The sequence below is a fragment of the Chiloscyllium plagiosum genome, unplaced genomic scaffold (assembly GCF_037043375.1).
Source record: "Chiloscyllium plagiosum isolate Xiang-an unplaced genomic scaffold, Cpla_swu_hap1 HiC_scaffold_1, whole genome shotgun sequence".
NCBI lineage: Eukaryota > Metazoa > Chordata > Chondrichthyes > Orectolobiformes > Hemiscylliidae > Chiloscyllium > Chiloscyllium plagiosum.
The window spans coordinates 10,087,745-10,115,401 of record NW_028270139.1 but is presented as its reverse complement, the minus strand read 5'-3'; the positions used below and the strand labels follow the sequence as shown (position 1 = coordinate 10,115,401).

General features: G+C 44.3%; 1 protein-coding gene across 1 annotated transcript in view; it reads right to left on the bottom strand.

Annotated features, from left to right (window-relative positions):
* otud4 (OTU deubiquitinase 4) overlaps positions 1-27,657 on the bottom strand; it is a 108,402-nt gene that overhangs the window by 67,769 nt on the left and 12,976 nt on the right. The window contains exons 2-4 of the mRNA XM_043699024.2: positions 14,684-14,767; positions 7,905-7,955; positions 1,299-1,345 (exon numbers count right to left, since the gene is read on the bottom strand). Coding sequence (XP_043554959.2) covers positions 1,299-1,345; positions 7,905-7,955; positions 14,684-14,767 — 182 coding nt within the window. The remainder of the gene's footprint in view (positions 1-1,298; positions 1,346-7,904; positions 7,956-14,683; positions 14,768-27,657) is intronic.

The following is a 27,657-nucleotide window of genomic DNA, read 5'->3' as shown; positions in this document are numbered from 1 at the left end:
TTGGATAGCTCACACCCAAGGGATTTAAAAGGAAATGGTCATAGATATAGTGGCAATGGTTGAAATATTTTAAAATTCACTGTATTGAAAAGTGATCAAATTTCAGTCCATTTAAATGTTGCAAGAGGCTATATGATCATTTCTTATTTATTCACTGACATAAAGAGGCCCTGACAAAGTGAAATTTAGTCTATCTTTAAAAGGCTTTGATCTGATTATCAGTTTGATTGCATCCATCTTGATCAGCGTACCATTACACTTGTGTGTTGCTAACGGAAGAATAAACTGTTCAAGTAATCTAACGTAGAAAAAGCTGGTTAGACAGAATAAATCTTTTTTCACTGGGTGTTTGAGTATCACTGCAAGATTCAAAATAAAGTCTAGTATGTCACCTTACTAATGCTAAGGTGTAATGTTAAAAGATTAAAATAGGAATATCTCTCTGGACATGAATGTAACATTAAAGGGTTAAACTACACAGTGAACATTCTGGAAGTATGCGAATGACTGCAGGAATGCGAATGACTCCCATTCGAATTAAACAGTCATTTGCTACTACTCCCCTACTATTTCAAATTAAACTATCATGTAATCTCTTCCATTCAGAAATGCTTTCGCAGCCATCTCCTGAAGCTAGGGGAGCCGCACCTGCATTGTCTTGGGGAATCACTGAGTCAGAAAATCATTTGCACAATGATTCCCCAGGATTAGGGCATTCACATTTACATTATCTCCGAGGATGATCTTATCGAACCTGGGGTAAGATGTGACTGTGAGGGAGTAGCTGGGGCTTGTCGCGAGTGGCACGTGACAATGGGAGAGTGGCCAGAGCTTCCATAAGCATGGCCAACTGACCTGTATAAAGGGGGATGTGTTTTCTTTGTTCAGGGCCTCTTTTGACCCTACGTCGCACACCTGCAAAGAGGCTCAAAAAGGAGCTCACCTAGTTTGTACAGGCTTTAATAAACTGTAACTGTTTGCAGAAGTTGGCATGTGTGAATTGCATCTCATGTTTGAAACCTCAGGAAAAGAACCTAACAAAGGGAATACTTCATTGAGAGAGATACTACCTTTTGAATTAGGGATCAAATCGAGACCCTCTTCAGTATTAAGTGGTTGCAACATACTTTAGAAAATGAAATGCACTATAGATGCAAGAGTGTTTTTTTCCCCCTTTTGATACGTTTCCAAGATATTAGGAAGCAAATTGAGAGGATCAGAATGACAGCAACGATGCACAACTCTAAGGTAAAAAATATAAGCGCATTCAATAGAATTAACATCCGTGGTGAACTTACTTGTACAAGAGTGAAAGAGCACTGATTTCCACTTGTCCAACCCATTCCTGCATTTGGAAAAGAAATCAAAGTTAGAAGTTGCTCATTAAAATTTAATGAGACTTAAATATTTCAAATACTATTAGAAGTATAGTTCTAACACATCAAGGAGTGCAGTTCTGTACCCAAACGCAGACATATGTTATTTTGTTTAATCACGAGCTGGGTCAACATGCACATAACACCAAACAAAACCTCTACAATGTAAGCGAAAGGGTGGGGACTAGGTCAGAAATGGTGAGCTATTAAGCGCATTAGCACCAGTACTGAATTGAATTAACTTTAATGTCACATGTACTCAAATGAGTGCATTTAAAAATTTACAGTCACCGCATTACTGCACCATGTTAGATACTGATATGCAAGATCAAATTCTGAGGAAACAAAAAAAAAGTAAAGAAATAAATAGTCCAGGATTATAGGTCAAATTAGAAAAATTATTGTTAGAAAGTTCAGAGTATCAGTCTTTCGGATCCCATTCGTGCCAGCACCTAACCTCAAGGGAGCCCTCAACTGCCTCACCACCACCTGCACCAGACCTACCAATGTAGACGCTGCCCAGCTAAAATGCCAGCACTTCACCACTGGGCCCACTTCACTGATGCCGCTGAACCCACACTCACCCCGCAACCAATGCACAAAACACAGAACACTAGCACCCAGGTGCAGCAGGTAATCAAGATAGCTAATGGAATGTTGGAGGAGAAAGTGAGGTCTGCAGACGCTGGAGATCAAAGTTGAAACTTTATTGCTGGAACAGCACAGCAGGTCAGGCAGCATCTAGGGAACAGAAGATTCGACGTTTCGGGCACATGCCCTTCTTCAGGAATGAGCAGAGAGTGTTCAGCAGGAGAAGATAAAAGGTAGGGAGGAGGGACTTGGAGGAGGGGCGTTGGAAATGTGATAGGTGGAAAGAGGTCAAGGTGAGGGTGATAGGTCGGAGTAGGGTGGAGGCGGAGAGGTCAAGAAGAAGACTGCAGGTCAGGAAGGCGGTGCCGGGCTGGAGGGATTCGGCTGAGACAAGGTGGGGGGAGGGGGGATGAAGAAACTGGTGAAGTCCAAGTTCATCCCCTGTGGTTGGAGGGTTCCCAGTCGGAAGATAAGACGCTCCTCCTCCGACCGTCGCGTTGTTGTGGTTTGGCGGTGGATGAGTCCAATGACCTGCATATCCTCGGTGGAGTGGGAGGGGGAGTTGAAATGCTGTGCTACAGGGTGATTGGGTTGGTTCGTCCGGGTGGCCCAGAGGTGCTCTCTGAATCGCTCCGCAAGTAGGCGGCCTGTCTCCCCAATATAGAGGAGGCCACACCGGCTGCAGCGGATGCAGTAGATAATGTGGGTGGAGGTGCAGGTGAATCTGTGGCGGATATGGAAGTTTCCTTTGGGGCCTTGGAGAGAAGTGAGGGGGGAAGTGTGGGCGCAAGTGTTGCACCTCCTGCGGTTGCAAGGGAAGGTGCCGGGAGTGGAGGTTGGGTTGGTGGGGGGTATGGATCTGACAAGGGAGTCGCGGAGGGAGTGGTCTCTACGGAAAGCTGATAGAGGAGGGGAGGGAAATATATCCTTGGTGGTGGGGTCCGTTTGGAGGTGGCGGAAGTGACGGCGGATGATGCGCTGTACATGGAGATTGGTGGGGTGGTAGGTGAGGACCAGTGGGGTTCTGTCCTGGTGGCGGTTGGAGGGGCGGGGCTCAAGGGCGGAGGAGCGGGAAGTGGAGGAGATGCGGTGGAGGGCATCGTCGATCACGTTGGGGGGGAAATTGCGGTCCTTGAAGAAGGAGGCCGTCTGTGTTGTGCGTATTTTGAACTGGTCCTCCTGGGAGCAGATGCGGCGGAGACGAAGGAATTGGGAGAATGGGATGGCGTTTTTACAGGGGGCGGGGTGGGAGGAGGTGTAGTCCAGGTAGCTGTGGGAGTCTTATTTCAAAGGGGTTGCAGTTTAAAAGTAGGGAAGTCTTTCTGCAACTGTACAAGGTGTTGGTGAGCCCACAACTGGAGTACTGAGAGAAGTTTCGGTCACTTTATTCAAGGAAAAATATTATTTCATTGGAGACAATTTATCTAAGGCTCAACAGGATGAACCCTGGTATGGTGGGGTTGTCTGGACCATTGGAACTTGGAAGAAAGAGGGGTAATCTCATTGAGACATAGGATTCCTAAGGGGTTTCACAGGGTAAATGCTGAGAGGATGTTTCCTTTCTTGGAAAGAGTCTAGAAGCACAGGTATAATCTCAGAATAAAGGGGCATCAATCTAAAACTGAGCTGAGGAGAAATTTCTTCTCTCCTTCTCACAGAGGGTTTATGGGTAGAGTCCTGTGTATAACTAAATAGGTAGATTCTTGATGAGAAGGGAAATCAACAGTTACGGGGAAATCTCAGGAAAGTGGTCAACTCAGAGCAGCCATGATCCAAATGAATGGTGGAGCAGGCCAAACAATCTACTCTTATGGTCTCAACTTCCTTGTCCAGGCATGCAACATCAGAAGCACAGCCTCCCAGCTGACGAAGGGTAGCTGGAGAGGGCAGGTGGCCAGATAGTGGCAGGTGAGCATGGCTATGAAGCATCGGCATCTTCATCTCCTCCACCACAACCCCCACCTCCCATACCCCCACCCCTTCTGCCCAAAGCTTGCCCAACCCCTCATCAACAGTGCGTTCATACAGGGCGAGGCCACTGCACACACATGGTGACATTGCACAAGTACGGACACTTTCTACGCTTCACCTGTCACAGGCAAGTGATGTCACTGGCCACATCTGCCAATGCACGGAGTGCACGCTGTGTTATGGATAATCACACCATTTCCATTGCCCACGTTTTCCCTATCTTAACCCCTGCACCTTTCTCGCCTATTAACACTAACAACATGTTCATATCTTCAACTACTTCCCGTTCATTGCCAGGAAGTGAAAGGCAAAGGACACTCTCTTGACACTTCCAACCTCATTCACTGGAGTTTAGAAGAATGACAGGGGATCTCATAGAAACCCATCAAATGCTAACAATCTGGACAATATAAATGAAGGAAAAATGTTCCTGATGACCAGGAAGTCCAAAAGTAGGATCTCAGGATTCCAGGTCGGCCATTTAGGATTGAGATGAGGAGAAGCTTCTTCACCCAGAGAGTAGCGAGCCTGTGGAATATTCTGCCACAGAAAGTAGTTGAAGCCAAAACATTCAATGTTTTCGAGGAGTTAGACATAGTTCTTAGGGTTAAAAAGATTAAAGGGTACAGGCAGAATGCAGGTTTGGAGTTGAATGATCAGCCATGATCATTCTGAATAGCAAAGAAGGTTCATAAGGGCTGAGTGTGCTACTCCTGCTCCTATATTTTATATGTTTATATATTTCCTTCAAAGAGGTTTTGTTTGTTATAAAAAAGCCACATTGAAAATTTAAAAAACACTCGAGTGACATTCTTTCCACTCAACCCACCTTCATTCTGTCCTGAATTCACAGTTCAGTTTGTATTCAAATAATTTAAAACAGTTGTTTCCAAATGAAAAAGTTACCCTTTAGGTTTTATACTCTGTACTCCAAACCTGGGAGCGTCATTGAGGCAGAAACCCTCTGAACATTTTAGTAGTATTTCGATGTGCACTTGAGATGCTGAAGCATACAAGGCTGGAAAAGCATACAAAAAAATACTGACAATGGGATTAAAATAGTTTGGTGGTTATTTTTGATCAGCATGGATGCAATGGGCCGAACAGCCTTGATTGTGCTGTAGATCTCTATGACTCTATATCCTACTTGGGCACTGAATAAACAATTAATTCAATTAAAGGACGTCACAGACTTCATATCCATAATGTAGATGTAGCTGCCTAACACTGAAATAAACTACATCAAGATCTAAAAACTGAGGAAAGAACCCATGGCAATCTATTGTAGTTCATACGATTTTTCCTTCTCTTAAACAACCAAATTGAAAATTCATTGAACTGGACCTTGAGCTACAAACAAAAGTGGTCCAGAGTTTTTGTCCAGAATGAACACTAAAGAGGAGTTGTGTCCATAATTTTCTTAATGAATTATGCAGGATCCTTTACACGCTTCAAACATTGAAAACAGTTAAAAGAACACAATTCACAATTGAACTGTCAAAATTACATTCTCTATTTCTTGTTGCATGTTTTAATATAATAATGTACAGGATAGTTCCAGGAAGAGTGCATGTACATGAATTCTTGAAAAGTTTTAACATGGTTAAAATTTGCCAGGGGGTCAATATAGCATTGAATCGCTGCTGGATATGGACTTAGTTCTGAGGAACAAATTATAATTCCAATTTGTTCCTCAGAAATCAGTCCATATCCAGTCGTGATTCAAGAAATAGAGAATGTAATGTTGATTTTCACAGAATCATGGGCAAAGACATGAGATGAAACCCTCAAGGCACAGACAAAAATCCCAATACGTTGCATGACCATAATATATCTGAATTAAGATGGGCAATACCACAAAAAAATCATAGAATCGTATTGTATAGAAGGGGCCCTTTGGCCCATCTATACTATCAGAAATAATTATTACTACCCTAATCCCACCTCCCAGCACTTGGCCCTTGGACACTTCAAATGGTCATCCAAGTACTTTTTAAAAGGTTGTGAGGTTACTGCCTCAACTACCTTCTCAGGCAGTGTATTCCAGACCCCCACCATACTCTGGATCAAAATGTTTATCCTCAAATCCTCTCCAAACCTTCTATCTTTCACTTTATCACTTTAAAATATCTAACATTAAAAATCTTTAATTCAAATTTCTTTAAGTGCTACATTGAAACAGCCATTACAAAAAGCCAAATTACAAAAGTGACACCCAAACTACGTTTAGCAATACCTCCCACTGGTGCTCTCCTCTTTGCTCAGTCACTATAATCCTACCGAACCAAAGGTTGCTCTCTCGGGTGAGGGAAGAGTTTAAGAAGTAAATTCCCTCTTGATATCCTCAGAAAGTGCAGGAATTGAACCCACGCAGTTGGCATCAACTTTCACTGGAGACTGACCATCCAGTGAACTGTTTCATTCCTGACAAAACGTCAATTTTCCTGCTCCTCAGATGCTGCCTGACCAGCTGTGCTTTTCCAGCACCACTCTCTCGATCCAGTGAATTATGCTAACCAACCTCATATCCAAAGCAGATAAACCTTCTAGCCAAGCAGACTGACTTTCGCCGTCTTGTTGAAGAGGTCAGTCAGCTTGCTTGGGGAAACTGTTTTAGAAACCATATTTAACACGCCGGGAGGCATCAGAATTGCACGACCCCGATTACAAAATTCGTGAACGAGGGAACTGAGCTTTTCTGGGTCGACTCTCATATTATGCTGTAACAGGTTTGCAAAACTATTATGAATGACGGAAATACACTGACGCCGAACTTGTTGTACTAATCATGGCAAAAACACTTCTATGCCTCCTCCCTTCCAATCCTGCCCCATTACACCCATCAATATTAGGAGAACAGCGCCAAGCAAAGTCAGTTGGAGAGCCAGATTTGAAAATTAATCAAAGATATTTACATTCATTATGAACACTCACTTGTCATTACACTGAGGACAAACCACAAATGGTGTGTATCTTCAGTTAATGGTGTCAAGAGGGGGCAAGGCTTCAGCAGAATTACATCTTATCACTAGCCTCCATAGTGAGCCTCCATGCTCACTATGCAAGTGGATCAATGTGGCAAATAGAAGATCAAGTTCTAAGAGTTGGAACATATAATTTAAATGTGGTAAATAATGCAGCCTTCTGCTTCCCAGGATATAGGAGGCTAATTTGGAGGTGTTAAAAGTTATTTGCTGAATCTTCATTGATAGATGGGAAGGAAGATGGACAGGTCAAGAGGGCGGCTCTGAGTTGGCGCGTTGGATCTGGGATGAGGTGGGGAAAAGGAGAGATTTACAAATTCCCACCTATCTATTCCACCCTCCCCACCGACCTATCACTATTACCTCCCACCTGCATCTACCTATCGCCATCCCACCTACCTTACCCCCAGCTCCACCCCCACCTCCCCATTTATCTCTCAGTCCCCTTTCCCCTTCACATTCCTGATGAAGGGCTTATGCTGAAACGTCAACTCTCCTCTTCCTTGGATGCTGCCTGACCTGCTGTGCTTTTCCAGCGCCCACACTTCTCATAACAGAGCCAATAGAGTATTTGAGAAGTCCATGGCAGTTAAGTCAATTGGTTTGTAAAAGTAGCACTGCACCTAATTCTATGTAATTTCCAATTCACAAAAAATTTCAAGTCATCCCCCAGTTATTCTAACCTTTGCTTTAGAGCTCGTCAGTACATACAAAAAAAATTGAATCACCCAGCAATGTGAATGAAACAGTGTAATGTTGCAAATTGGGAACACAGTGCTTAAAAATATTTAATTATCAGGCAAGTGACCTGTTGAATTAAGAGTAAACTTAATGTGACATTTCACAAGTTTTCTTCTGAATATCACTTAGGATCAGAACATTTAGCTTCACAAAGTTTCCAGGAATTAATTTGGATACCATTCACTGAGAGCTCAGATAACATTTTGCTTTCATAAAAATATATAAAATATCAATGTCATACCTGTGGTTTTTCAAGATGTTTTAAATATTCATCAAATGATCCTTCGATGAACTGTAATAATGATGTAAAAAAATGAAATATTACAAATTATGCAACAAATACATCAGATAAATGTAAGCTACTTTCAGACTTGTTACACCATTCAACAAAATAGTTATTAATTTGTATCTTAATTCTAAGGTGGCCTGGTGGAGTTTTGTTAGGTAAGAGTGGAGAGGGAGCGAGAGAGGCTGGTGGTGATTTAACCTGAGGGTCACCATGCCTCAGGCTTGGGGAGAGATTGAGGAGGAGGAGAATTCTGTGGCATCGACCTTAGTTAGTTTCTTATGTGGAACTTTACCAAATGCTAAAATTAAAGTAAACTGTCAGTAATGAGGAAAGTTTTAAAATTAAAGAGTGGCAAATCCCTGGGCTCTAATGGTTTTCTCTGAGGCTGTTAAAGGAAGTAGGGGCACACGTTGTATATGTCCTAACTATAATATTCCAGAGTTCCTTAGAAACAGGAGTTGTCCCTCTGGATTAGGAAACTGCATGATACTCCCCTTTTTAAGCAGGGTGAAAGTGCAAAACCAGGGAATTACAGATCAGTTACCTTAACATCTGTGGTGTGGAAATTGTTGGGACTGTATAAATAAGAATGGTGTCACTGAACATTCTAGAAAATTTTCACTTAATCGTGGAAGCCAGCATGGATTCATGACAGGAAGGTCATGTCTGACAAACTTCACTGAAACTTTTGAAGAGGTGACTAAGGTAGTGGACAGGGATTTTTTTTTAATATATATATATATGGACTTCCCAAAGGCATTTGATAAAGTTCCACATAAGAGGTTATTAACTTAGGTAGATGCCACAGAATTGAGGGCAGATTACTGACACGGATGGGAAATTTTGGTTGCTTGGCAAGCAACAGGAAGTAAATGGCTAGGTGCTCAAATTGTCAGCATGTGACCAGTGGTGTCCCACAAGGATCTGTGCTCGGCACTCAATTATTCACATTGTCTATTAATGACCTGGATAATGGCACAGAAAGTCATGTATCCAAATTTACTGATGACAAACTTAGGCAGCAATGTTGGCAGTGTAGTTGATAGACTATCAACATCCCTTTGTAATTTTATGCCAAGTGAAATGGCAAAACTTTGGCAGATGGAGTTTAATTTAAGCAAGTGTGAGGTTAACCATTTTGGCCAGAAAACAAAATTTAGTTCAGGGTACTTTATAGATGGTATGAAAATAAATCCAGTGCATGTCAAAAGAGGCTTTCCAATTCAAGTGCATAGGTCTTTAAAATGCCGTGAACAGTTGCAGAAAATAATCAAAAAAGGTAATGGGATTTCTGTCTAGAGGATGGGAGGACAAGGACGCAGAGGTTATGCTACAGTCGTACAGAACCCTGGTTGGACCCTTCTTGGAGAACCATGGGCAGATCTGGGCACCACTTTTTAGGATAGATATATTGACCTTGGAGGAAGTACAATGTAAGTTTACAAGAATTATACCTGGACTTCATAAGTTATGAGGAGAAATTATACAAATCATTCCTGTTTTCTCTAGAATTTGGAAGGTGTGTGGGGATTGGGAGGGGGGGGGGGGGGGGGGGGGGTGGGTGGAGAAGGGGTGATCTGACTGAGGTGTTTGAAATATTAACAGAAAAAGACAGGATTGATAAAAATAAAAAAACTATTTCCTCTGGTTGGGGATTCTAGAACTAGGGGCCATAGTCTGAGAATTAGAGTCAGATTATTCAAAAGAGATGTTAGGAAATCCTTCTCCTCACAAAGGGTGGAATATGTTTGGAACGCTCTTCCACAATTGGCAGTGGATGATGGATCAGTTAATTTCACGTTTGAGTTTGATGTATTTTGTTAAGCAAAGATATTGAGGGATATGGACAAAAGGCATTTATATGGAATTAGACCAGAGATTGGCCATATTTTCATTCAATGATGGTATAGGTGCAAAGCGCTGTAAGGCCTATTTCTGTTCCTATGTTCTTACGTTCATAAGTCCTATGTTCCTAATGAACTGGCAAAATCCTTCCCTCACTTGACAGTGATAATTGAACGCTTGAGATGCCGACTCAGAAGACACAAGGATGGCGTTGGGAATTGCATCAGGAAAATGCCTTCCAAAAGATCAAGATAATGCTGACATTCATGGAGTCCTAGTCCATTTCAGATTCACCCCTCTGAATAATTATTCTTGTGGATTCTCCAACTTTGGGCATTGAAGCAGTCCTGTTTGAGGAGCCATCAACTGGATGTTGGAAATTGTTGTATAATATCTTCAGGTATTGTTAGATATGGACACAAAAGACAAAGTGCTAGAGAAGGATGCCCTTTCAATCAAAGATGCATTTGCAAGGGTCTTGTATTTTGGACAACAGTTTGGAACATAGAATTCCTATGGTCTGGAAGCAGGCCATTCGGCCCATCGATTTACAGAACCATGGAGATGTTTAGCACAGAAATAGACACTTTGGTCCAACTTGTCCATGCTGACCAGATATCCTAAATTAATCTAGTCCCATTTGCCAGCAATTGACCCATACCCCTCTAAACCCTTCCTATTCATGTTTCCATCCAGATGCCTTTTCCACATGGACCCTCCAAAGAGCATCACTCACAGGCCCACCCCTTATGCTGTCCCTGTAACCTTGCATTTCCCATGGTTAATCCACCTAGCCTACACAACCCTGGACACAATGGGCAATTCAGCAGGGCGAACCTGCCTAACGTGCACATATAGGGACTGTGGGAGGAAACTGAACCACCCGGAGTGTGCTGCTCCACACAGACAGTTCAATGTGTAACTGAAGCAGAGGCCCTGGTGCTGTGAGGCAGCAGTGAGCCATTGTACTGGCCTGCTAATGAGTCTTTCAGCCACAACTGCATTTCTCTCTCTCTCTCTCTCTCTCTCTCTATATATATATATATATATATATATATATAATCAGCTCACCAAGATATGCGCAGTCAAATGGATATGTAGAGCATACAATACAAGCAATCAAATCGCTTTTGGAAAAAAATGCTAACTTTCACAGGGCCTTGTTAAAATTACTCATCTATCTCACTCCAATGTGTTAGAGTTACTGATGGGGAATAAACTGAAAACTCAGCTCCTAAGCTTTATAAAGAGGCTAGTTTTCACAGTGTGTACAAAACTCTAAAAATGTTTCGAACAAGGGGCAGTCTTATCAATAGCAGCAGACTACTACTACAGTAGTAGGGCACTTCCACAGCTGGACCAAAGCCAACATGTATGGAGATGGGACCTCCACAGGAATGGTGTGTGGTAGACCAACTGGTTTCACATCTTCCCAATGGTGGAATTGGAAGGAGAAACTACAGGGACCTTGTTTCACTGTGCAACTATTTTCCACTCATGTTTCATTGTGACAAACTCAATGAAGACAGTCAAGAGCATAATAGTTCACAGACTATTCAAGATAAATATCAGAATAGAGTTCAACTGTTCTCACGCCAAACACAATACCAATCAAAGTCTAAAACAAACACAATGCAGAAGAATTGTGAAACCTCTACACTGCTTGAATGTATGAGATTGGCAGGGGGGAAAGAGAGAGAGAGAGAGAGCGAGAGAGAGAGAATGTTTGGAAGAGGGTCGTTTTAGCAAATATAACAGACAAGTATACAATATTGTACCACACAAAAACAGAACTTGTTGGAGAAACTTAACAGATATGGCAAATTCTGTAGAGAGAAAACAGTTAGCATTTTGAGTCCAGTGACTATTCTTCAGAGCTGATTATACAAGGTTGGAAAAATACTTGAGGAGAGATGTTATATAAGGCAATGATGTAAAAGAGTTGCTGTTACCCATTTTCTCTACCTCTTGTTAGTAATACTATTTGTAACATATATATAGTTACTGAGATGCAATAAACTACATAATTTTATTTAAGACAACAGCCCCTCCTGAAACTTGTTCTTGATCCATCCTCCACCACAAACTACTGAACAGCCCCTAAGACTCAACTAAGAAGAAAGATTCTACCACAAAAAAAGTGGTTGGTACCCAGGCATCAAGTAATTTTATAACAGAAAGGTGAACAGGTGACATGCTTTGACTTATAACAGAAACAACCTTGAGCTGACTATTAGGTATGCAGTAGCAAGTTTGCTGCCCTACTTGTGAAAGAAAGTCTAATATTTAATACAGGAAGTATCTGTCTTTTGGCATATTATTTTGATAGGAGTGCCTGAACTATTATTAACATTGGGAGTCAGTCAGCTGGACTGGTTTGCAATGCAGAGTAATGCCATTAGCGTGGGTTCAATTCCAGCACTGTCTGAGATTACCATGAAGAACTCTCGTCCTCAACCTCTCCCCACACCGGAGGCAAGGTGACCTTCAGGTTAAACCACCACCAGCGTCTCTCTTTCTCTGGCAACATTGTGAATAGTGTAGTTGATAGACTATCAATATGCTTTTGTAATTTTATGCTAAATGAAAACTAGGGCAGATGGAGTTCAAAGTAAGTAAGTGTGAGGTCCATTCCCGATCCACTATTAGTTCTTCAAGACTTCCAGCATTATAACCTCCTCTTCTACTGTAAATACTGAGGCATGGTAATAATTCAATATGTCTGCCATATTCACAGGTTTGAACTCATATGTATTAAATTCTCCTTGAAGTTATAATCTTCTGCTGAATCTTACTCACAGGAATTATATTTGTTCTGAACTTAATGTAATTAGCAAAAGCTTTTGTAACATGATCAAAAGTGGCAGCATTTTATCTTGTCGCGATTTGTTACATCCTCTGCTATAGGGCCTATTAGTGTGTTAACAGGCTCTGCTTCTGATTTAACTTGGAAGCAATTCTGTACCTTCAGGAATTTTGTCCCCCATGAAGTCCAATCTTGTGCTGTTAGGACCATCTCTGACTTTGAATCTGCTCAGAAGTATTATGACTTTTTTCATTTCTTCTTAATGTTTTCCATCAATCTTCTACTTTAGAGATTGTTTAAATTTGTATAATTTCAAATCTGTACAATTTCAATACTGCTTTAAATCTGATGTTCAGTAAGCTTGACTTCTTGTATTCAGGAATATATTTTAATTTTAAATCACTATGTTTGCTCGTGTCTTTGCAGCTTTTTTTTCCTTTACCGGTCTGTTAATTCTGTATCACTGTCGAACTGTATCAAATTCTTCTAATCATAGTATTTGGATTTGTAGTTACTGTTGTTCAGTAGTGATTTTCAACTTCCAGCTTTCGGTTTTTTTTCTTATAAAACCCTTCCGTTTTTACAATTGTTTAGACTTTTAAAATTCTGTGCTTATAGCAATACTCTACTAAAGCTTAAAATTATTTTAAGCATTTCAAAAGGTGTAAATGTTCTTAAATGGCATCCTTTTTGAGTTAGTCGGATAATCTTCCTAGTTTTAGGAAACAAAATGGAGGATTTCCACCTTTTTGTGCTTCTTTTTGGGAAGTTTCTCACTTTTTAAAAAATCAAATTGAGAATTCATGCCGTTTTCTCGTTGGGACGATGTTCTGGCTTTTCTCACACACCTCCAACACACGCACTTCCTGGCAGTAGGAAGCATTGTACCATTTATCCTTAGAAATCTAATATACTGCGGGAGGCCCATGTGTCAAGTCATTCTGCAGCCAAATCCCAACTCAAATTTGCTTCCTTCTGCCCAGCTGTGACTGCCTGCAGCCCACACTGGCTTCATTGTCCTTTTGGATCCTCCACGTCTGGTTACTTCGCCTCCCTGGTGGAGTACAACTATCAAGCAATTTCTGCTTCGGTGAGCCAGTGCTGACTAATACCTTTCAAAAGGGTTCAGCTGCTGACTGATTAACTGAGCATTTCTTAAAACTCTTAAGAGTTTCTAACATACTTGTTGATAAAAATGAAGCTTCGTTTCCTTCAGGTTCTTCTAGCTTTTCTTTGATGTTGATCGCGTCAGGACTTTGCACAAGCGTATGCTACTGCCAACAAGTTATACAAGGCAGCTATCAGGCATCGACACCACACTTCACCTTGTTATAGTACATGATATGGCTATCAGTAAGCTGACAGCTTGTGATTGGGATATAATGCTGCCACCAATTATTCTTCTCATGCTACTTAAAGGGGCTCTTCAGTAGCCTGATGTGAAGCATATATCATTAGTAAGTCTCAGCAGAAGCTTTTCTTACATAACACCATGTAGTGTATTACATATTTTAGATTAGATTTAGATTAGATTCCCTACAGTGTGGAAACAGGCCCTTCGGCCCAACCAGTCCACACCGACCATCTGACAAGTAATCCACCCAGACCCATTTTCCTCTGACTAATGCCCCTAACACTATGGGCAATTTAGCATGGCCAATTCACCTAACCTGCACATCTGTGGACTGTGGGAGGAAACCGGAGCACCCGGAGGAAACCCACGCAGACACAGGGAGAATGTGCAAACTCCACACAGACAGTCGCCCGAGGCTGGAATCAACCCTGGGACCCTGGTGCTGTGAGGCAGCAGTGCTAAACACTGAGCCAGTAACTATGTACACATTAACTAATTCTTATACATATTATTACAAATAAGTAGGAGATGTGTATTCCTCTATCGGGGAACACACCAGAATAAAACTGATGCTCCATCCAGAAACTGTAACATCAGCAGACTGGTCAGGGCTCAATTCGGAGCCAATACCATTCACAACACTTCTCGGCTAGATGATAAAAATGCAGCTAAATATAAAAATAAAAAATTAATTCAATTTAGTTTTAAACCTCAAAGAGAACACACCGCTTCAAACTTATCACGGTTCCTCCTCAGGTAAGAAACACAGGCTCTCCTCACTTCAAGATGTTTCGATTGTGTGTGGAATACCTGTAAAAGATAACAGATTGATAGTTCCTGTGATGTTGTTCAAAAGATTATTTGAAATCAAATTACTTACAGCTTTGTTGACATAAATTGAGGTGCTGACACTAACATTTAATCTACCCTTACCTTGTTAAGTTAATGTTCAAATAAAGAACACGGATAAAGAACACGGATTTATAAATCGACTTTCAATGTCTCAACTGAAAAGAAATGCTGGAGATCACAGTGGATAAGACAGCATCCATGGTGAGACAGCAAGCTAATATTTCAACTCTAGATGACTCTTCATCGCTTCAGCTCTGATGAAGAGTCAGCTAGACTCAAAACATTAGGTTCTCTCTCTTCATGGATGCTATCTGACCTGTTGTGATCTCCAGCATTTGTTGTTTTCAATACAGATTCCAGCATCTACAATAATTTGCCCTTACTTTCTATGTCTCAAGTTGTGCCAAAGTACTCTATAGCCAAGGAAGTGCTTATGAAGTGTTGTACTTTTTGTAATAGCAGAGACACTGCAGCCAATTCACACACAAGGTTCTGCAAACACTAATGTGATCTGATCAGATAATCGGTCTTTTCATGTACTCAGCAATAGCTACTGACCAGGGTGAACTCCCCTGGTGTTCTTCATAGTATTCCTGGGAGTTCTTCTACATCCATCCAAAAATGCAGATGGAGTCTCAGTTCAGCATCTCTGAAAGGCAGGAGTGACAATCTCGATTTTGATCGATGGAGTTGTGGAAAATGAGAAAGAAATGGTGTAAGCATACAGATTCAGGTCATTGTTACTGCTTCAAAATTTCCAGAGGTACTTTTCCACAAATGCTATTTATAAAGAATGGATTTTAAGTTAGCAAGTCCTGGAGGAGAACAAGGAGAAAGTGAGGTCTGCGGATGCTGGAGATCAAAGTTGAAACTTTATTGCTGGAACAGCACAGCAGGTCAGGCAGCATCCAGGGAACAGGAGATTCGACGTTTCGGGCACAGGCCCTTCTTCAGGAAGAAGGGCCTGTGCCCGAAACGTCGAATCTCCTGTTCCCTGGATGCTGCCTGACCTGCTATGCTGTTCCAGCAATAAAGTTTCAACTGGAGGAGAACAAACACTGCTTATCGAGACTTATTCATTGCCAGCGAGTGGGAACGCATAAAAATTCCACTTTGTTTTTCCCCAAAACTGGAACCGTGGGTTGCAACAGAAATTCAGAACTGTTTTTACACTGTTCAGCAAGACAGAATCATTTAAAACATCATCATACCAACAGGAACATCGGTTTCTGTACTTGCACTGAGAATTACGTAGGCGAAAGTGAGGACTGCAGATGCTGGAAATCAGAGTCTAGATTAGAGTGGTGCTGGAAAAGCACAACAGGTCAGGCAGCATCCGAGGAGCAGGAAAATCGACGTTTCAGGCAAAAGCCCTTCAACAGGAATGAAGGTAGGAGCCTCCGGGTGGAGAGATAAATGGGAGGGGGGTGCGGTTGGGAAGAAGATAGCAAAGGGTACAATAGGTGAATGGGGGTGGGGATGGAGGTGATAAGTCAGAGAGGAAGGTGGGGGAAGGTAGCAAAGAGTACAATGGGTGGATGGGAGTGAGGATGAAGGTGATAGGTCAGCGAGGAGGGTGGAGTGGATAGTTGGGAAGGAAGTTTGGCAGATAGGACAGATCATGAGGATTGTGCTGAGCTGGAAGGTTGAAACTGGGGTAAGGTGGGGAGAGGAGAAATGAGGAAACTGGTGAAATCCACATTGATGCCCTGGGGTTGAAATGTTCCTAGACGGAAGATGAGGCGTTCTTCCTCCAGGCGTCTGGTGGTGAGGGAGCGGCAGTGAAGGAGGCCCAGGACCTGCATGTCCTCGGCAGAGTGGGAGGGGGAGTTGAAATGTTGGGCCAAGGGGTGGTGGGGTTGATTGGTGCGGTGTCCCGGAGATGTTCTCTAAAGCGCTCTGCGAGAAGGTGTTCAGTTTCCCCAATGTAGAGGAGATCCTCCTGCTCCTCGGATGCTGCCTGACCTGCTTTTCCAGCACCACTCTAATCTAGACTGAGAATTACGTACAAATCTAAGTACGGAGATACAAGTTTGGAGATAGACCACAACACTTTGAAATATGCTCAGAATATCAGCCATTCCCAATCCTGTCCAGGAGAGAACTGTAACGTAAACTTGCATTTCTCAGTGTGGTCATTCTTCCTGCATGGACATGGACAATTTGACTAAAAAGAACAAGTATTGTCAGCAGTCCTGATACGGTCCAAGTGCAATGCAACAGGATGCATGAAGGAGGTAACACCACCTCTACACTCCCAACTACCCAGGCCCAGCAAGGGTTGGAATATTCAAAAAAAAAATCACAGCAACTGATTACTTTCTCAACTGGTGGGATAGGAAACAAAAAAAGTCAAGGGCAGAAAAAGATGTGAAACATTATCTCTCTCTCTCTCTCTCTCCATGGATGCTGCCTGAGCTGCCGTGATTTCCAGCATTTTTTGCTTTCAGTGTCAAATTTTACTTCATTTGAACTCAAGTTTCAAATCAAAAGAATTCATGCATGCACTGTAAGTTAAGCAATTCTACGCCCAGCGACAGACAGCTCATTTTACCAAATGCAATGAAGAGACTCTCATCTCTTACTACTGGTAAGGAAAATCCAGGGAACTGAAGGCCAGTGAGCCTGACATCAGTGGTGGGCAAGTTGCCAGAGGAGATCCTGAGTGACAGGATTTACAAGTGATTGAAAGGAGTAAATGCAGATGCTGGAGATCAGAGTCAAGAGTGTGATGCTGGAAAAGCACAAATCAGGCAGCATCCGAGGAGTAGGAGAATCGACATTTCAGGCATAAGCCCTTTATCAGGGCTGACTAGGATTTTGCGCACGGGAAATCATGTCTCGCTAACAAGACTGAGTTTTTTTGAAGAAGTAACAAAGAGGATTGATGAAGGCGGAGTAGTGAACATGATCTATACTGACTTCAGTAAGGTGTATAAAATCATGAGGGGCATGGACTGGGTGAATAGCCAAGGTCTCTTCCCCAGGGTAGGGGAATCCAGAACTAGAGGGCTGAGGTTTAAGGTGAGGGGCAAAAGATTTATAAGGGACATAAAGAGGCAAACTTTTCACAGAGGGTGGTGCGTGTATGGAATTAGCTGCCAAAAGAAGTGGTACAATTACAACATTTAAGAGGCATCTGGAAGGGTAAATGAATAGGAAGAGTTTAGAGGGATATGGGTCAAATGTTGGCAAATGGGACTAGATTAATTTATGATATGTGGATGGCATGGAAGAGTTGGACCAAAGGATTTGTTTCCATGCTATACAGCTTTAAAACTCTAGTCCCAACCTTAGAAATGCCAATAGATTTGCTGACGCATCCACTGTCACATTCTAGATAGTTACATTTAGCAATATTAGTGTTATGGAGGGGTTTTTTTTAAGATTACTTACAGTGCGGAAACAGGCCCTTCGGCCCAACAAGTCCACACCGACCCGTCAAAGCGCAACCCACCCAGACCCATTCCCCTACACCTACACCTAATTCCCAATTCACCTAACCTGCACATTTTTGGATGGTGGGAGGAAACCGGAGCACCCGGAGTAAACCCACGCAGATACGGGGAGAATGTGCAAACTCCACAGAGAGAGTCGCCTGAGGCGCGAATTGAACCCGGATCCCTGGCGCTGAGGCAGCAGTGCTAACCACTGTGCTACCGTGCCACCCATAAATCTCACCTTTTCTAAAATAATAATCAGCTCTCGTTGTAGCCGTACTGACCACATCTTAACCAAACAGAAACTCAGAAAGAGGTCAATTAATTAAAAGCACACCAATATGACACTGAATATTTGTAGGATGATAGTTCAATACAGAGAACTCCCAATATAGCTTGCCCGGGATGCAACTGTGACTTTCAGTCCAGTCTTTTTATTTTACTCCCAGGAGGGCAACTCTCTGGTCATATATCAGCCCATAGTTACAAGCTGCCTCCTTACATCTGAACTTCAATACAGCTACTTTGACCTCAAGTTGCATTAGTGCAGGATCGGAGCTTGACCCCTCCATGACATCCACATATTATTCCAACTTGTCCATTACACTAATGAAGTTAAGAAGCCAATAACTGATCCAAGAACAACCCAGAGATCACCTGATAAAACATGTACCTACCACTGATGCACTGAGAATTCTTAATTCAGAAGAACATCAATTCCATCTATATCTTTTCGGCGCAAATTTGAATGAAAGTGAAAGAATACATGCAGGTTCACACGCGCACACAAAAACAAAGACTCCCTTCACACACATTTTACATGCTGGAAGTTGTTACTCTTAACCATAATATAAACAAAACAGAATCCAAAATATGTCTTTTTTTTAAAAAAGAGGTACCAAAGCAACGACAAGTGGAATTAACCTTATGCCACTCGGAGTAGTGAATTTTTCAAATAAAAAAAACTGTTGATAAGAAAAGTGGGTGGCACAGTGGTTAGCACTGCTGCCTCACAGCGCCAGAGACCCGGGTTCAATTCCTGCCTCAGGCGACTCTCTGTGTGGAGTTTGCACATTCTCCCTGTGCCTGTGTGGGTTTCCTCCCACAGTCCAGAAATGTGCAGGTTAGGTGAATTAGCCTGGCTAAATTGCCCATAGTGTTAGGTGAAGGGGTAAATGTAGACGAATGGGGGTCTGGGTGGGATGCGCTTCGGCGGGTCGGTGTGGACTTGTTGGGCCGAAGGGCCTGTTTCCACACAGTAAGTAATCTAATCTAATTTAATCGATTCTTCCCTACTGTGGTATTTCTGAAATCTCTCGCCTGGACCCTCTCACAAACAGGTGGAAGTGAGGACTACAGATGCTGGAGATCAGAGTCAGGATTAGAGTGGTGCTGGAAAAGCACAGCAGGTCAGGCAGCATCCGAGGAGCAGGAAAATCTACGTTTCGAGCAGGAGCCCTTCATCGGGAAGGGTCAAATAGGACAGGAGAGTTGGCAAACTGTTACAACAGCAGGGTTCCCATGCTTCCCAATTCACTCTGCTCTTTCACGAAACTCACAAAAGTACTGGTAAATGATGGCCACTGCCAATAACATACCAACCCTAGAAATTCAGCAAGTTCACACAGTGAGTCAATGCACAGTCCTCCAAAAGCTGTGGCAATGAGAATATTCCAGTTTATCCATTAGGAAGCTACAGTGGCCAGACTCCATATGAAAACAAACAATGCACAATTACAACAGACAAAATGAAGTGGCTACAATAACTTTTCAAAACTTCAAGGCTCAGAGCACTTACACAGAAAGTCAAAAGATTATTTTTCACTACAACAGCAAGACCGTCGAGTTTATTATTGGAGAAGAGGCAAATTTAAAATAAAATATAGAGGTCAGACAATCGAGCAATCTAGATGCTACTGGCAGTGCACTGAATCATTGTGGAATGTAGGAAAACAACTTGCACATATATACCAACTAAAGACAATAAGGCACTCTAGAGAAGTGATCGTCAATCAATTTTTTTATATATAGTGAGATTAAAGTAGATGATCAAAAGCTTGGTCAAAGAGGCAAGTTTGAAAGAGTAAGGCAGAGAGGTGGAGAAGTGTAGGAGGGAACTCCAGGATTTAAATCATTTGCAGTTGAAAACACAGGCGCTAATAGTGGAGCATATAAAAATATTAGAAGAATGTAAGTATTTAAAACTTGGGAATTCGTTTTGCTTGCTTTCATCAGTTCATACTTTGTAAGGCCTTTTTAATAGGATAAATTGAAACACAGGCCTGGGGACTCAGCACAAAGCAAAGATAACATCATAGGAAAGCCATTAGTTTGATTATTTGTAATACAGTCGGTTCTGATAAGATGCGATAGTTCTGTTCTCATGCGATCTCGCATTATAAAAAAATTGTGCAATAGCTGCGCAATCTAATTTAATGGGATCGAGTCACATTATAGCCAGGATAGGTAAGGAAAGTTTACGTTCGACAAGCAACGGTCTAAATTCTTCAACTGCGTTAATACCAATTGGTGTTGAAGAAACACGCATTATACCAGCACCAACTCTAACTGCTAATCTGACTATTAGAGGTTACTTTCAGATTAAAAGGTAAATAGGAGATACATATTAAAAACTAAACGACAGTTGGAAATTTAAAAGCAACAAATTAAGAACAAAGTAAAGAAAACACATGCAGGGGGAGGCTGCGTGTTATACTTGCAGGACGTGGGAGCTGGTTGACCTCGTTGCAATTCGTAGTGACCACATCCACAACAAATGTTGCTTGAGAAAATCCAGCTCAAAGATGATGAGTGGGAGCCTGAGCTTCGAACACTGTCACACATCAGGGTGGAGAGTTACCCAACACCGATTCAGGAGGCAGCCACATCCCTTAGATTAACTATCTCCAATCTGGTCAGTGGCCAGGGACAGGAGGGTTTGACTACAAGTGAGGCAGGAAGAAGGCTCCAGGAAGTAGTCTTGCAGGAGCTCAAGCCCTTGAGTTTAACGAATAGGGCTGAGATTCTTGTTCCTTTTGTTGATGAGAGGGGGGGCTCCAGAGAGATTGAGCAAACCGAACACAGCATCATGATGCAGAGAGAAACTAAAAGAGAAATGTAGCTGTAATCAGCAACAGCATAATCAGGAGAATAGACACAGTTCCGTGGGGCCAGGATCAAGAGTCCCAGAGGCAGAACCGAATTTAATTCAGTTCAAGACTCAGAATCTTGGGTTGAAAACAGCTGTGTTTCACTTAAATAAACAGAATTATGATGAAATGAGCATTGACTTAGTTACAGAGAACGGAGCAAATGGATTGGCAGGAATGACAGTAAGCAAGCAGTTAGAGATGTATAAAACTGCAGATGCTGGAATCTAAAGTAGACAAACAGGAGGCTGAAAGAACACAGCAAGTCAGGCAGCATCAGGAGGTGGAGAAGTTGATGATTTGGGTTCTCCAGGAATGGAGGTGAGGGAAGGCGGAGATGCAGATAAAGAGAGGTACGGAGGGTTTTGGGAGGGCAGAGAGGAGAGGAGAGGAGTGATGAGGTGAACACAATTGGTAGGTATGACCTGGTTGGTTGATGGGAGGGATGAATCTGTTTGGTAGCTGGAAGGAAAGGTTAGTCGATGGAATGGGAGGAAGGATGGGGGCTGGAAAGGGTACTGGGAAAGGATGGGAAGGTAATTTGAAATTGAAGAACGCAACGTTGAATCCTCCGGGTTGTAGGCTGCCCAAGCAGAAAGATAAAAGTATTGTTCTTCCAAGTTGCGATCTGATTCACTGCGGCAATAGAGGAGGCAGAGGATGGATATGTTGGAGAGGGCGGTGACTGGGAGGTCAGGCTGGCCCATATGGGCCCAGCTGAGATACGTGGCGAAACATTCTCTAAGTTTATGTTTGATTGCATCAATGTAGAGAAGGCCACATCGGGTGCACTGGATACGGTAGCCTAGGTTGGAAGAGAGGCAGATGAACCTCTGTTTCACCTGGAAGGGCTGTCTGGGGCCCTGGATGGAGGTGAGGTAGGGGCAAGGTGTTGTGTGGGGTGTGTCAGTCATTTGGGATGCTTGGGAGTGGAACGTCTCCTCGTCAGAGCAGATGCAAAGTAGATGTCAATCCATAAACTCTCCCCAGAAATGAAAATGGTGAGGTCAATAAAGGGGAGGGAGATATCTGAGCTACACCAAGTGCATCCGAAGGTAGGGTGGAAGTTGTTGGCGAAGTCCATGAACTGCTCCAGTTCAGCCTGGCTGCATGATTCGGCATTGGTTTAACAGCAGAAGTGTTAGAGAGCACTACCTGTATATATACTGAAGAGAGACCGTTCAATGTAGCCAACAAAGAGGCAGGTGTAGCTCAGGGTGGGGTTTGTGGGGGTGGTCTCCAGGAGGCTAATGGTTGGTGGGTGGGGAGGGGAGGGTAGAGGGACAGAGAGAGCGGCAATAGCATGTGATGGATGAGGGTTGGATGTGGTGGGCGGGGAGGGAAAGAGTAGTTGTAGGAGGGAAAGGAAAGTAAGGAAGGGTGGTCTGACGAATGGGATGGGGGAGTGGGTTGGGGGGGGTGTGTTTGAGGTAAAGAGGGAAGAGAGGTGGAACAGTCGGGTCACAGAGTCACAGAGATGCACAGCATGGAAACACACCCTTCAGTCCAAATCGTCCACATATCCTAACCTAATCTAATCCCATTTTCCAGCACTTGGCCCATATCCCTCTAAACCCTTCTTATTCATATACCCATCCAGACGCCTTTTAAATGTTGTAATTGTACCAGCCTCCACCACTTCCTCTGGCAGCTCATTCCATACACACACCATCTGCATGCAAAAAACTTGCCCCTTACATCCTTTTAAATCTTTCCCCTCTCACCCTAAACCTACGTCCTCTAGTTCTGGACCAGGGAAAAGACCTTGTCTATTTATCCTACACATGCCCCTCATGATTTGATAAACTTCCATGAGGTCATCTCTCAGCCTCCAATGCTCCAGGGAGAACACCCCCAGCCTATTCAGCCTCTCCCTATAGCTCAAACCCTCCAACTCTGGCAACATGCTTGTAAATCTTTTCTGAACCCTTTCAAGTTTCACAACATCCTTCCGATAAGGAGACCAAAACTGCACACAATATTCCAAAAGTGGCCTACCCAATGTCTTGTACAGCCGCAACATGACCTCCCAACTCCTGTACTTAATACCCTGACCAATAAAGCAAAGCATACCAAACACCTTCTTCAATATCCTATCTACCTGCGACTTCACTTTCAAGGAACCATGAACCTGCAATCTTTTTTTCAGCAAAACTCTCCAGGACCTTAGCATGAAGTTTGCAAGTCCTGCTCTGATTTGCTTTTCCAAAATGCAGCACCTCGCATTTATCTAAATTAAACTTCATCTGGCACTCCTCAGCCGATCGGACCATTTGATCAAGATCCTGTTGTACTTGGAGGTAACCTATAAATAACGAAAAGTAGTGGACCCAGCACCTATCCTTGTGGCACCCCACTGGTCAGGGGCCTCAAGTCTGAAAGGCATGAGAAAGCATATAAAGGTATGCACAGGTAGGGGTTAAAAATGTGTTGCTGGAAAAGCGCAGCAGGTCAGACAGCATCTAAGGAGAAGGAGAATTGACATTTCGGGCAAGAGCCCTTCTTCAGGAATGAGGAGGGTGTGCCAAGCTGGCTAAGATAAAAGGTAGGGAGGAGGGACTTGGGGGAGGGGCGTTGGGAATGCAATAGGTGGAAGGAGGTTAAAGCGAGAGTGATAGGCCTGAGAGGGGGTGGGGGCGGAGAGGTCGGGAAAAAGATTGCAGGTCAAGAAGGCGGTGCTGAGTCTGAGGGTTGGGACTGAGATAAGGTGGGGGGAGGGGAGATGAGGAAGCTGGAGAAATCTGAGTTCATCTCTTGTGGGTGGAGGGTTCCTAGGCGGAAGATGAGGCGCTCTTCCTCCAGGCATCGTGTTGCCGTGGTCTGGCGATGGAGGAGCCTAAGGACCTGCATGTCCTTGGCGGAGTGGGAGAGGGAGTTAAAGTGTTCAGCCACGGGGCGGTTGGGTTGGTTGGTGCGGGTGTCCCAGAGGTATTCTCTGAAACGTTCCGCAAGTAGGCGGCCTGTCTCCCAAATGTATAGGAGGCCACATCGGGTGCAGCAGATGCAGTAAATGATGTGTGTGGAGGTGCAGGTGAATTTCTGATGGATATTGAAGGATCCCTTGGGGCCTTGGAGGGAAGTGAGGAGGGAGGTGTGGGCGCAAGTTTTGCATTTTTTGCGGTTGCAGAGGAAGGTGCTGGGAGTGGAGGTTGAGTTGGTGGGGGGTGTGGATCTGACAAGGGAGTCGCGGAGGGAGTGGTCTTTCCGGAATGCTGATAGGGGTGGGGAGGGAAATATATCCTTGGTGATGGGGTCTGTTTGGAGGTGGCGGAAATGACGAAGGATGATCCGATGTATCTGGAGGTTGGTGGGGTTCTGTCCTGGTGGCGATTGGAGGGGCGGGGTTCAAGGGCGGATATGGGGAAGTGGAAGAGATCCAGTGGAGAGCATCGTCAACCACGTCTGAGGGGAAATTGAGGTCTTTGAAGAAGGAGGCCATCTGGGTTGTTCGGTATTGGAATTGGTCCTCCTGGGAGAAGATGCGGCGAAGGCGAAGGAATTGGGAACATGGAATGACGTTTTTACAGGGGGCAGGGTGGGAAGGGGTGTAACCTAGGTAGCTGTGGGAGTCAGTCGGTTTATAGTATACATCCGTGTTGAGTCGGTCGTCCGAGATAGAGATGGAGAGGTCTAGGAAGGGGAGGGAGGAGTCTGAGACGGTCGAGGTAAATTTGAGGTCGGGGTAGAAGGTGTTAGTAAAGTGGATGAACTGTTCAACCTCTGGTCTGGGAGATGATGGTTTGGTGGCGGGAGGTGGGGTCATGGTCAAGGGGGCAGTCAGAGGAGGTGTCCGCTAGCTGGCGTTTAGCCTCAGAAATATAAAGATCGGTGTGCGGTGGTAGTTTGGCCATCTCCTAGACCATCCATAACCTCATCACCTCAGGGGATCTCCCATCCACCGCCTCCAACCTCATAGTCCCACAACCCTGCACCGCCCGTTTCTACCTCCTGCCCAAAATCCACAAACCTGACTGCCCCGGCCGACCCATCGTCTCAGCCTGCTCCTGCCCCATCGAACTCATCTCTACATACCTTGACACGGTCCTGTCCCCATTAGTCCAAGAATTCCCCACCTACGTTCCGGACACCACCCACGCCCTCCACCTCCTCCATGATTTTCGCTACCCCGGCCCACAACGCCTTATCTTTACCATGGACATCCAGTCCCTATACACTTCCATCACAAAGGCCTCAAAGCCCTCAGCTTCTTCCTTTCCCGCCGTACCAACCAGTACCCTTCCACTGACACCCTCCTTCGACTGACTGAACTGGTCCTCACTCTGAACAACTTCTTCTTCCAATCCTCCCACTTCCTCCAAACGAAAGGAGTAGCCATGGGCACCCGCATGGGCCCCAGCTATGCCTGCCTCTTCGTTGGATATGTGGAACAGTCCATCTTCCACAGCTACACTGGCACCACCCTCCACATTTTCCTCTGCTACATCAATGACTGTATCGGAGCTACCTCGTGCTCCCACGAGGTGGTTGAACAGTTCATCCACTTTACTAATACCTTCCTCCCCGACCTCAAATTTACCAGGACCGTCTCAGACTCCTCCCTCCCCTTCCTAGAACTCTACATCTCTATCTTGGACGACCGACTCAACACGGACGTATACTATAAACCGACTGACTCCCACAGCCACCCAGATTACACCTCCTCCCACCCTGCCCCCTGTAAAAATGCCATCCCATATTCCCAATTCCTTCACCTTCGCCGCATCTGCTCCCAGGAGGACCAATTCCAATACCGAACAACCCAGATGGCCTCCTTCTTCAAAGACCGCAATTTCCCCTCAGACGTGGTTGGCGATGCTCTCCAATGCATCTCCTCCACTTCCCGCTCCTCCGCCCTTGAACCCCGCCCCTCCAACCGCCACCAGGACAGAACCCCACCAGTCCTCACCTACCACCCCATCAATCTCCAGATACATCGGATCATCCTTCGTCATTTCTGCCACCTCCAAACGGACCCCACCACCAAGGATATATTTCCCTCCCCACCCCTATCAGCGTTCCGGAAAGACCACTCCCTCCCCGACTCTCTTGTCAGATCCACACCCCCCACCAACCCAACCTCCACACCCGGCACCTTCCCCTGCAACCGCAAAAAATGCAAAACTTGCACCCACACCTCCCTCCTCACTTCCCTCCAAGGCCCCAAGGGATCCTTCAATATCCATCAGAAATTCACCTGCACTCCACACACATCATTTACTGCATCCGCTGCACCCGATGTGGCCTCCTATACATTTGGGAGACCGGCCGCCTACTTGCGGAACATTTCAGAGAACACCTCTGGAACACCCTCACCAACCAACCCAACCGCCCCGTGGCTGAACACTTTAACTCCCCCTCCCACTCCGCTAAGGACATGCAGGTCCTTGGCCTCCTCCATCGCCAGACCATGGCAACATGACGCCTGGAGGAAGAGCGCCTCATCTTCCGCCTAGGAACCCTCCAACCACAAGGGATGAACTCAGATTTCTCCAGCTTCCTCATCTCCCCTCCCCCCACCTTATCTCAGTCCCAACCCTCAGACTCAGCACCGCCTTCTTGACCTGCAATCTTCTTCCCGACCTCTCCGCCCCCACCCCCTCTCCGGCCTATCACTCTCGCCTTAACCTCCTTCCACCTATCCCATTCCCAATGCCCCTCCCCCAAGTCCCTCCTCCCTACCTTTTATCTTAGCCTGCTTGGCACACCCTCCTCATTCCTGAAGAAGGGCTTATGCCCGAAACGTCGATTCTCCTTCTCCTCCTCCTTAGATGCTGCCTGACCTGCTGCGCTTTTCCAGCAACAAATTGTTAAGCTCTGATCCCCAGCATCTGCAGTCCTCATTTTCTCCTAGTTGTTATGAACAGGTAGGGAAAGGGTTAAATTTTGCGTCGTGTGAGAGAAAGGCTCAGCTCGCATGACGTGGATCAGGTAAGAACTTGCATAAACAATGAGATATTGGAGGCAAGGGTAGTGATTTAACAGGGTGAAAAAGCATTCATTATGTAAAGCCATTTAACAAGATGAAGAAGCATTCATTATGTGAAACCAGTTAACAAGGTTAAGAACATTCATTGTATAACGCCAGATGGCTTAATCTTTACCATTGACACTCGCTGTTTGCAACATCACCCAATCAATAATGTATGTTGCCTTATTTGGATATTGCACCCTGTAAAATGGCTATATAATTCATTAAGAATCTGTTGTTCCAGACAAGATCAAGAACTCATTCCCCCATGCACATGGGTATCGTTCTCTC